This window comes from Hemibagrus wyckioides, linkage group LG23, assembly GCF_019097595.1.
Source record: "Hemibagrus wyckioides isolate EC202008001 linkage group LG23, SWU_Hwy_1.0, whole genome shotgun sequence".
NCBI classification, from domain to species: domain Eukaryota; kingdom Metazoa; phylum Chordata; class Actinopteri; order Siluriformes; family Bagridae; genus Hemibagrus; species Hemibagrus wyckioides.
The window spans coordinates 20,795,879-20,806,849 of record NC_080732.1 but is presented as its reverse complement, the minus strand read 5'-3'; the positions used below and the strand labels follow the sequence as shown (position 1 = coordinate 20,806,849).

At 42.8% G+C, this 10,971-nt stretch overlaps 1 protein-coding gene across 4 annotated transcripts in view; it reads left to right on the top strand.

The window, feature by feature from the left end:
- The window catches only part of xrcc1 (X-ray repair complementing defective repair in Chinese hamster cells 1), a 29,269-nt gene that overhangs the window by 11,019 nt on the left and 7,279 nt on the right, over window positions 1–10,971 (top strand). For all 4 annotated transcript variants that reach the window (XM_058376731.1, XM_058376732.1, XM_058376730.1 and 1 more), the window contains exon 4: window positions 10,814–10,921. In XM_058376731.1, coding sequence (XP_058232714.1) covers window positions 10,814–10,921 — 108 coding nt within the window. The remainder of the gene's footprint in view (window positions 1–10,813; window positions 10,922–10,971) is intronic.

Here is a 10,971-nt window from a genome sequence, read left to right as displayed (position 1 = left end):
GTGTGTGTGTGTGTTAGTGATGGCTGTGTGTGTGTGTGTTAGTGATGGCGATGTGTGTGTGTGTTAGTGATGGCTGTGTGTGTGTGTGTTAGTGATGGCGATGTGTGTGTTAGTGATGGCGATGTGTGTGTTAGTGATGGCGATGTGTGTGTTAGTGATGGCGATGTGTGTGTGTGTGTGTTAGTGATGGCGATGTGTGTGTGTGTTAGTGATGGCGATGTGTGTGTTAGTGATGGCGATGTGTGTGTGAGTGTGTGTTAGTGTTCGTGGTGTGTGTGTGTGTGTTAGTGATGGTGATGTGTGTGTTAGTGATGGTGGTGTGTGTGTGTTAGTGATGGTGATGTGTGTGTGTGTGTGTGTTAGTGATGGCGGTGTGTGTGTGTGTTAGTGATGGCGGTGTGTGTGTGTTAGTGATGGCGATGTGTGTGTGTGTGTTAGTGATGATGTGTGTGTGTGTGTGTTAGTGATGGTGATGTGTGTGTGTGTGTGTGTTAGTGATGGCGATGTGTGTGTGTGTTAGTGATGACGATGTGTGTGTGTGTTAGTGATGGTGATGTGTGTGTGTGTGTTAGTGATGGCGATGTGTGTGTGTGTTAGTGATGGCGATGTGTGTGTGTTAGTGATGGCGGTGTGTGTGTGTGTTAGTGATGGCGATGTGTGTGTGTTAGTGATGGCGATGTGTGTGTGTTAGTGATGGCGATGTGTGTGTGTTAGTGATGGCGATGTGTGTGTGTTAGTGATGTGTGTGTTGGTGATAGTGATGTGTGTGTTAGTGATGTGTGTGTTGGTGATAGTGATGTGTGTGTTAGTGATGTGTGTGTTAGTGATGTGTGTGTTGGTGATAGTGATGTGTGTGTTAGTGATGTGTGTGTTGGTGATAGTGATGTGTGTGTTAATGATGTGTGTGTTGGTGATAGTGATGTGTGTGTTGGTGATAGTGATGTGTGTGTTGGTGATAGTGATGTGTGTGTTGGTGATAGTGATGTGTGTGTTGGTGATAGTGATGTGTGTGTTGGTGATAGTGATGTGTGTGTTGGTGATAGTGATGTGTGTGTTGGTGATAGTGATGTGTGTGTTAGTGATGTGTGTGTTGGTGATAGTGATGTGTGTGTTGGTGATAGTGATGTGTGTGTTGGTGATAGTGATGTGTGTGTTAGTGATGTGTGTGTTAGTGATGTGTGTGTTGGTGTTAGTGATGTGTGTGTGTGTGTGATAGTGATGTGTGTGTTGGTGATAGTGATGTGTGTGTTGGTGATAGTGATGTGTGTGTTGGTGATAGTGATGTGTGTGTTAGTGATGTGTGTGTTGGTGATAGTGATGTGTGTGTTGGTGATAGTGATGTGTGTGTTGGTGATAGTGATGTGTGTGTTGGTGATAGTGATGTGTGTGTTGGTGATAGTGATGTGTGTGTTGGTGATAGTGATGTGTGTGTTGGTGATAGTGATGTGTGTGTTGGTGATAGTGATGTGTGTGTTGGTGATAGTGATGTGTGTGTTGGTGATAGTGATGTGTGTGTTGGTGATAGTGATGTGTGTGTTGGTGATAGTGATGTGTGTGTTAGTGATGTGTGTGTTAGTGATGTGTGTGTTGGTGATAGTGATGTGTGTGTTAGTGATGTGTGTGTTGGTGATAGTGATGTGTGTGTTAGTGATGTGTGTGTTGGTGATAGTGATGTGTGTGTTGGTGATAGTGATGTGTGTGTTAGTGATGTGTGTGTTAGTGATGTGTGTGTTAGTGATGTGTGTGTTGGTGATGTGTGTGTTGGTGATAGTGATGTGTGTGTTGGTGATAGTGATGTGTGTGTTGGTGATAGTGATGTGTGTGTTAGTGATGTGTGTGTTAGTGATGTGTGTGTTGGTGATGTGTGTGTTGGTGATAGTGATGTGTGTGTTGGTGATAGTGATGTGTGTGTTGGTGATAGTGATGTGTGTGTTGGTGATAGTGATGTGTGTGTTAGTGATGTGTGTGTTGGTGATAGTGATGTGTGTGTTGGTGATAGTGATGTGTGTGTTGGTGATGTGTGTGTTGGTGATAGTGATGTGTGTGTTAGTGATGTGTGTGTTAGTGATGTGTGTGTTGGTGATAGTGATGTGTGTGTTAGTGATGTGTGTGTTGGTGATAGTGATGTGTGTGTTAGTGATGTGTGTGTTGGTGATAGTGATGTGTGTGTTGGTGATAGTGATGTGTGTGTTAGTGATGTGTGTGTTGGTGATAGTGATGTGTGTGTTGGTGATAGTGATGTGTGTGATAGTGATGTGTGTGATAGTGATGTGTGTGTTAGTGATGTGTGTGTTGGTGATAGTGATGTGTGTGATAGTGATGTGTGTGTTAGTGATGTGTGTGTTGGTGATAGTGATGTGTGTGTTGGTGATAGTGATGTGTGTGTTGGTGATAGTGATGTGTGTGTTGGTGATAGTGATGTGTGTGTTGGTGATAGTGATGTGTGTGTTGGTGATAGTGATGTGTGTGTTAGTGATAGTGATGTGTGTGTTGGTGATGTGTGTGTTGGTGATAGTGATGTGTGTGTTAGTGATGTGTGTGTTAGTGATGTGTGTGTTGGTGATAGTGATGTGTGTGTTAGTGATGTGTGTGTTGGTGATAGTGATGTGTGTGTTAGTGATGTGTGTGTTGGTGATAGTGATGTGTGTGTTGGTGATAGTGATGTGTGTGTTAGTGATAGTGATGTGTGTGTTGGTGATGTGTGTGTTGGTGATAGTGATGTGTGTGTTGGTGATAGTGATGTGTGTGTTGGTGATAGTGATGTGTGTGTTGGTGATAGTGATGTGTGTGTTAGTGATGTGTGTGTTGGTGATAGTGATGTGTGTGTTAGTGATGTGTGTGTTGGTGATAGTGATGTGTGTGTTGGTGATAGTGATGTGTGTGTTGGTGATAGTGATGTGTGTGTTGGTGATAGTGATGTGTGTGTTGGTGATAGTGATGTGTGTGTTAGTGATGTGTGTGTTGGTGATAGTGATGTGTGTGTTAGTGATGTGTGTGTTGGTGATAGTGATGTGTGTGTTAGTGATGTGTGTGTTGGTGATAGTGATGTGTGTGTTAGTGATGTGTGTGTTGGTGATAGTGATGTGTGTGTTGGTGATAGTGATGTGTGTGTTGGTGATAGTGATGTGTGTGTTGGTGATAGTGATGTGTGTGTTGGTGATAGTGATGTGTGTGTTGGTGATAGAGATGTGTGTGTGTGTGATGAGTGTGTTGGTGATAGTGATGTGTGTGTTGGCGATAGTGATGTGTGTGTTGGTGATAGTGATGTGTGTGTTGGTGATAGTGATGTGTGTGGTGTTAGTGATGTGTGTGTTGGTGATAGTGATGTGTGTGTTGGTGATAGTGATGTGTGTGTTGGTGATAGTGATGTGTGTGTTAGTGATGTGTGTGTTGGTGATAGTGATGTGTGTGTTAGTGATGTGTGTGTTAGTGATGTGTGTGTTGGTGATAGTGATGTGTGTGTTAGTGATGTGTGTGTTGGTGATAGTGATGTGTGTGTTAGTGATGTGTGTGTTGGTGATAGTGATGTGTGTGTTGGTGATAGTGATGTGTGTGTTAGTGATAGTGATGTGTGTGTTAGTGATGTGTGTGTTGGTGATAGTGATGTGTGTGTTAGTGATGTGTGTGTTAGTGATGTGTGTGTTGGTGATAGTGATGTGTGTGTTGGTGATAGTGATGTGTGTGATAGTGATGTGTGTGTTAGTGATGTGTGTGTTGGTGATAGTGATGTGTGTTGGTGATAGTGATGTGTGTGTTGGTGATAGTGATGTGTGTGTTGGTGATAGTGATGTGTGTGTTAGTGATGTGTGTGTTGGTGATAGTGATGTGTGTGTTAGTGATGTGTGTGTTGGTGATGTGTGTGTTGGTGATAGTGATGTGTGTGTTGGTGATAGTGATGTGTGTGTTGGTGATAGTGATGTGTGTGTTAGTGATGTGTGTGTTGGTGATAGTGATGTGTGTGTTAGTGATGTGTGTGTTAGTGATGTGTGTGTTGGTGATAGTGATGTGTGTGTTAGTGATGTGTGTGTTGGTGATAGTGATGTGTGTGTTAGTGATGTGTGTGTTGGTGATAGTGATGTGTGTGTTGGTGATAGTGATGTGTGTGTTGGTGATAGTGATGTGTGTGTTGGTGATAGTGATGTGTGTGTTGGTGATAGTGATGTGTGTTAGTGATGTGTGTGTTGGTGATAGTGATGTGTGTGTTAGTGATGTGTGTGTTAGTGATGTGTGTGTTGGTGATAGTGATGTGTGTGTTAGTGATGTGTGTGTTGGTGATAGTGATGTGTGTGTTGGTGATAGTGATGTGTGTGTTGGTGATAGTGATGTGTGTGTTGGTGATAGTGATGTGTGTGTTGGTGATAGTGATGTGTGTGTTGGTGATAGTGATGTGTGTGTTGGTGATGTGTGTGTTGGTGATAGTGATGTGTGTGTTGGTGATAGTGATGTGTGTGTTGGTGATGTGTGTGTTAGTGATGTGTGTGTTGGTGTTAGTGATGTGTGTGTTGGTGATAGTGATGTGTGTGTTAGTGATGTGTGTGTTGGTGTTAGTGATGTGTGTGTTAGTGATAGTGATGTGTGTTGGTGATAGTGATGTGTGTGTTGGTGATAGTGATGTGTGTGTTGGTGATAGTGATGTGTGTGTTGGTGATAGTGATGTGTGTGTTGGTGATAGTGATGTGTGTGTTAGTGATGTGTGTTGGTGATAGTGATGTGTGTGTTGGTGATAGTGATGTGTGTGTGTGATAGTGATGTGTGTGTTGGTGATAGTGATGTGTGTGGTAGTGTGTTGGTGATGTGTGTGTTGGTGATAGTGATGTGTGTGTTGGTGATAGTGATGTGTGTGTTGGTGATAGTGATGTGTGTGTTGGTGATAGTGATGTGTGTGTGTGAGTGTGTGTGATAGTGATGTGTGTGTTAGTGATGTGTGTGTTGGTGATAGTGATGTGTGTGTTAGTGATGTGTGTGTTAGTGATGTGTGTTGGTGATAGTGATGTGTGTTGGTGATAGTGATGTGTGTGTTGGTGATAGTGATGTGTGTGTTGGTGATAGTGATGTGTGTGTTGGTGATAGTGATGTGTGTGTTAGTGATGTGTGTGTTGGTGATAGTGATGTGTGTGTTGGTGATAGTGATGTGTGTGTTAGTGATGTGTGTGTTGGTGATAGTGATGTGTGTGTTAGTGATGTGTGTGTTAGTGATGTGTGTGTGTGTTAGTGATGGTGATAGTGATGTGTGTGTTGGTGATAGTGATGTGTGTGTTGGTGATAGTGATGTGTGTGTTATAGTGATGTGTGTGTTAGTGATGTGTGTGTTGGTGATAGTGATGTGTGTTAGTGATGTGTGTGGTGGTGATAGTGAGGTGTGTGTTGGAGTGATGTGTGTGTTGGTGATAGTGATGTGTGTGTTGGTGATAGTGATGTGTGTGTTAGTGATGTGTGTGTTAGTGATGTGTGTGTTAGTGATGTGTGTGTTAGTGATGTGTGTGTTGGTGATAGTGATGTGTGTGTTAGTGATGTGTGTGTTGGTGATAGTGATGTGTGTGTTGGTGATAGTGATGTGTGTGTTGGTGATAGTGATGTGTGTGTTAGTGATGTGTGTGTTAGTGATGTGTGTGTTAGTGATGTGTGTGTTGGTGATGTGTGTGTTGGTGATAGTGATGTGTGTGTTGGTGATAGTGATGTGTGTGTTGGTGATAGTGATGTGTGTGTTGGTGATAGTGATGTGTGTGTTAGTGATGTGTGTGTTGGTGATAGTGATGTGTGTGTTAGTGATGTGTGTGTTAGTGATGTGTGTGTTGGTGATAGTGATGTGTGTGTTAGTGATGTGTGTGTTGGTGATAGTGATGTGTGTGTTAGTGATGTGTGTGTTAGTGATGTGTGTGTTGGTGATAGTGATGTGTGTGTTGGTGATAGTGATGTGTGTGTTGGTGATAGTGATGTGTGTGTTGGTGATAGTGATGTGTGTGTTGGTGATAGTGATGTGTGTGTTAGTGATGTGTGTGTTGGTGATAGTGATGTGTGTGTTGGTGATAGTGATGTGTGTGTTGGTGATAGTGATGTGTGTGATAGTGATGTGTGTGTTGGTGATAGTGATGTGTGTGTTGGTGATAGTGATGTGTGTGTTAGTGATGTGTGTGTTGGTGATAGTGATGTGTGTGTTAGTGATGTGTGTGTTAGTGATGTGTGTGTTGGTGATAGTGATGTGTGTGTTGGTGATAGTGATGTGTGTGTTGGTGATAGTGATGTGTGTGTTGGTGATAGTGATGTGTGTGTTGGTGATAGTGATGTGTGTGTTAGTGATGTGTGTGTTAGTGATGTGTGTGTTGGTGATGTGTGTGTTGGTGATGTGTGTGTTGGTGATAGTGATGTGTGTGTTGGTGATAGTGATGTGTGTGTTGGTGATAGTGATGTGTGTGTTGGTGATAGTGATGTGTGTGTTGGTGATAGTGATGTGTGTGTTGGTGATAGTGATGTGTGTGTTAGTGATGTGTGTGTTGGTGATGTGTGTGTTGGTGATAGTGATGTGTGTGTTGGTGATAGTGATGTGTGTGTTAGTGATGTGTGTGTTAGTGATGTGTGTGTTGGTGATAGTGATGTGTGTGTTAGTGATGTGTGTGTTGGTGATAGTGATGTGTGTGTTGGTGATAGTGATGTGTGTGATAGTGATGTGTGTTGGTGATAGTGATGTGTGTGTTAGTGATGTGTGTGTTGGTGATAGTGATGTGTGTGTTGGTGATAGTGATGTGTGTGTTGGTGATAGTGATGTGTGTGTTGGTGATAGTGATGTGTGTGATAGTGATGTGTGTGTTAGTGATGTGTGTGTTGGTGATAGTGATGTGTGTTGGTGATAGTGATGTGTGTGTTAGTGATGTGTGTGTTAGTGATGTGTGTGTTAGTGATGTGTGTGTTGGTGATAGTGATGTGTGTGTTGGTGATGTGTGTGTTGGTGATGTGTGTGTTGGTGATAGTGATGTGTGTGTTGGTGATAGTGATGTGTGTGTTGGTGATAGTGATGTGTGTTAGTGATGTGTGTGTTGGTGATAGTGATGTGTGTGTTAGTGATGTGTGTGTTGGTGATAGTGATGTGTGTGTTGGTGATAGTGATGTGTGTGTTAGTGATAGTGATGTGTGTGTGTTAGTGATGTGTGTGTTGGTGATGTGTGTGTTGGTGATAGTGATGTGTGTGTTGGTGATAGTGATGTGTGTGTTGGTGATAGTGATGTGTGTGTTAGTGATGTGTGTGTTGGTGATAGTGATGTGTGTGTTGGTGATAGTGATGTGTGTGTTAGTGATGTGTGTGTTGGTGATAGTGATGTGTGTGTTAGTGATGTGTGTGTTAGTGATGTGTGTGTTAGTGATGTGTGTGTTGGTGATAGTGATGTGTGTGTTAGTGATGTGTGTGTTAGTGATGTGTGTGTTAGTGATGTGTGTGTTGGTGATAGTGATGTGTGTGTTAGTGATGTGTGTGTTAGTGATGTGTGTGTTGGTGATAGTGATGTGTGTGTTGGTGATAGTGATGTGTGTGTTAGTGATGTGTGTGTTGGTGATAGTGATGTGTGTGTTAGTGATGTGTGTGTTGGTGATAGTGATGTGTGTGTTAGTGATGTGTGTGTTGGTGATAGTGATGTGTGTGTTAGTGATGTGTGTGTTAGTGATGTGTGTGTTAGTGATGTGTGTGTTAGTGATGTGTGTGTTGGTGATAGTGATGTGTGTGTTGGTGATAGTGATGTGTGTGTTGGTGATAGTGATGTGTGTGTTAGTGATGTGTGTGTTAGTGATGTGTGTGTTGGTGATGTGTGTGTTGATGTGTGTGTTGGTGATAGTGATGTGTGTGTTGGTGATAGTGATGTGTGTGTTGGTGATAGTGATGTGTGTGTTGGTGATAGTGATGTGTGTGTTGGTGATAGTGATGTGTGTGTTAGTGATGTGTGTGTTGGTGATGTGTGTGTTGGTGATAGTGATGTGTGTGTTGGTGATAGTGATGTGTGTGTTAGTGATGTGTGTGTTGGTGATAGTGATGTGTGTGTTAGTGATGTGTGTGTTGGTGATAGTGATGTGTGTGTTAGTGATGTGTGTGTTGGTGATAGTGATGTGCGTGTTAGTGATGTGTGTGGTGGTGATAGTGATGTGTGTGGTAGTGATGTGTGTGTTGGTGATAGTGATGTGTGTGTTAGTGATGTGTGTGGTGGTGATAGTGATGTGTGTGTAGTGATGTGTGTGTTGTGATAGTGATGTGTGTGTTAGGTGATAGTGATGTGTGTGTAGTGATGTGTGTGTGGGTGATAGTGATGTGTGTGGTAGTGATGTGTGTGTGGGTGATAGTGATGTGTGTGTGAGTGATGTGTGTTTTGGTGATAGTGATGTGTGTGTTGGTGATAGTGATGTGTGTGTTAGTGATGTGTGTGTTAGTGATGTGTGTGTTGGTGATAGTGATGTGTGTGTTGGTGATAGTGATGTGTGTGTTAGTGATGTGTGTGTTAGTGATGTGTGTGTTGGTGATAGTGATGTGTGTGTTGGTGATAGTGATGTGTGTGTTGGTGATAGTGATGTGTGTGTTGGTGATAGTGATGTGTGTGTTAGTGATGTGTGTGTTGGTGATAGTGATGTGTGTGTTGGTGATAGTGATGTGTGTGTTGGTGATAGTGATGTGTGTTAGTGATGTGTGTGTTGGTGATAGTGATGTGTGTGTTAGTGATGTGTTGGTGATAGTGATGTGTGTGTTGGTGATAGTGATGTGTGTGTTAGTGATGTGTGTGTTAGTGATGTGTGTGTTAGTGATGTGTGTGTTAGTGATGTGTGTGTTGGTGATGTGTGTGTTGGTGATAGTGATGTGTGTGTTGGTGATAGTGATGTGTGTGTTGGTGATAGTGATGTGTGTGTTGGTGATGTGTGTGTTGGTGATAGTGATGTGTGTGTTGTGTGTTGAGTGATGTGTGTGTTGGTGATAGTGATGTGTGTGTTGGTGATAGTGATGTGTGTGTTGGTGATAGTGGTGTGTTGGTGAGTGTGTGTGTGTGGTGATAGTGATGTGTGTGTTGGTGATGTGTGTGTTGTGTGTGTGGTGATGTGTGTGTTAGTGCTGTGTGTGTTGGTGATGTGTGTCTTGCTGCTAGTGATGTGTGTGTTAGAGATGTGTCTATTAGTGATGTCAGTCTCAGTCATGTGTGTGTTGGTGACGTGTGTGTTGGTGATAGTGATCTGTGTGTTGGTGATAGTGATTGTGATGTGTTGGTGATAGTGATGTGTGTGTTAGTGATGTGATGGTGTTGGTGATAGTGATGTGTGTGTTAGTGATGTGTGTGTTAGTGATGTGTGTGTTGGTGATGTGTGTGTTGGTGATAGTGATGTGTGTGTTGGTGATAGTGATGTGTGTGTTGGTGATAGTGATGTGTGTGTTGGTGATAGTGATGTGTGTGTTAGTGATGTGTGTGTTGGTGATAGTGATGTGTGTGTTAGTGATGTGTGTGTTAGTGATGTGTGTGTTGGTGATAGTGATGTGTGTGTTAGTGATGTGTGTGTTGGTGATAGTGATGTGTGTGTTAGTGATGTGTGTGTTGGTGATGTGTGTGTTGGTGATAGTGATGTGTGTGTTAGTGATGTGTGTGTTAGTGATGTGTGTGTTAGTGATGTGTGTGTTGGTGATAGTGATGTGTGTGTTAGTGATGTGTGTGTTGGTGATAGTGATGTGTGTTAGTGATGTGTGTGTTAGTGATGTGTGTGTTAGTGATGTGTGTGTTAGTGATGTGTGTGTTAGTGATGTGTGTGTTAGTGATGTGTGTGTTAGTGATGTGTGTGTTAGTGATGTGTGTGTTGGTGATGTGTGTGTTGGTGATAGTGATGTGTGTGTTGGTGATGTGTGTGTTAGTGATAGTGATGTGTGTGTTGGTGATGTGTGTGTTGGTGATAGTGATGTGTGTGTTAGTGATAGTGATGTGTTAGTGATGTGTGTGTTGGTGATGTGTGTGTTGGTGATAGTGATGTGTGTGTTAGTGATGTGTGTGTTAGTGATGTGTGTGTTGGTGATGTGTGTGTTGGTGATGTGTGTGTTGGTGATAGTGATGTGTGTGTTGGTGATAGTGATGTGTGTGTTGGTGATAGTGATGTGTGTGTTGGTGATAGTGATGTGTGTGTTAGTGATGTGTGTGTTGGTGATAGTGATGTGTGTGTTAGTGATGTGTGTGTTAGTGATGTGTGTGTTGGTGATGTGTGTGTTGGTGATAGTGATGTGTGTGTTGGTGATAGTGATGTGTGTGTTGGTGATAGTGATGTGTGTGTTGGTGATAGTGATGTGTGTGTTAGTGATGTGTGTGTTAGTGATGTGTGTGTTAGTGATGTGTGTGTTGGTGATGTGTGTGTTGGTGATGTGTGTGTTGGTGATGTGTGTGTTGGTGATAGTGATGTGTGTGTTGGTGATAGTGATGTGTGTGTTGGTGATAGTGATGTGTGTGTTGGTGATAGTGATGTGTGTGTTGGTGATAGTGATGTGTGTGTTGGTGATAGTGATGTGTGTGTTGGTGATAGTGATGTGTGTGTTGGTGATAGTGATGTGTGTGTTAGTGATGTGTGTGTTGGTGATGTGTGTGTTGGTGATGTGTGTGTTGGTGATAGTGATGTGTGTGTTGGTGATAGTGATGTGTGTGTTAGTGATGTGTGTGTTGGTGATAGTGATGTGTGTGTTAGTGATGTGTGTGTTAGTGATGTGTGTGTTGGTGATAGTGATGTGTGTGTTAGTGATGTGTGTGTTGGTGATAGTGATGTGTGTGTTAGTGATGTGTGTGTTGGTGATGGTGTTAACTGTGTGGATGTTGTTGGTTAGTTCGAGAAGGAGGAGCAGGTCCACAGTATCGACATTGGGAACGAAGGGTCAGCCTTCATCGAAGTACTGGTTGGACACTCGACGTCCATCAAAGACCAGGATTTTGAGGTAGATGAAACGCACAGTACACACACTGAGTGTCAGAAACGCATTCCAGT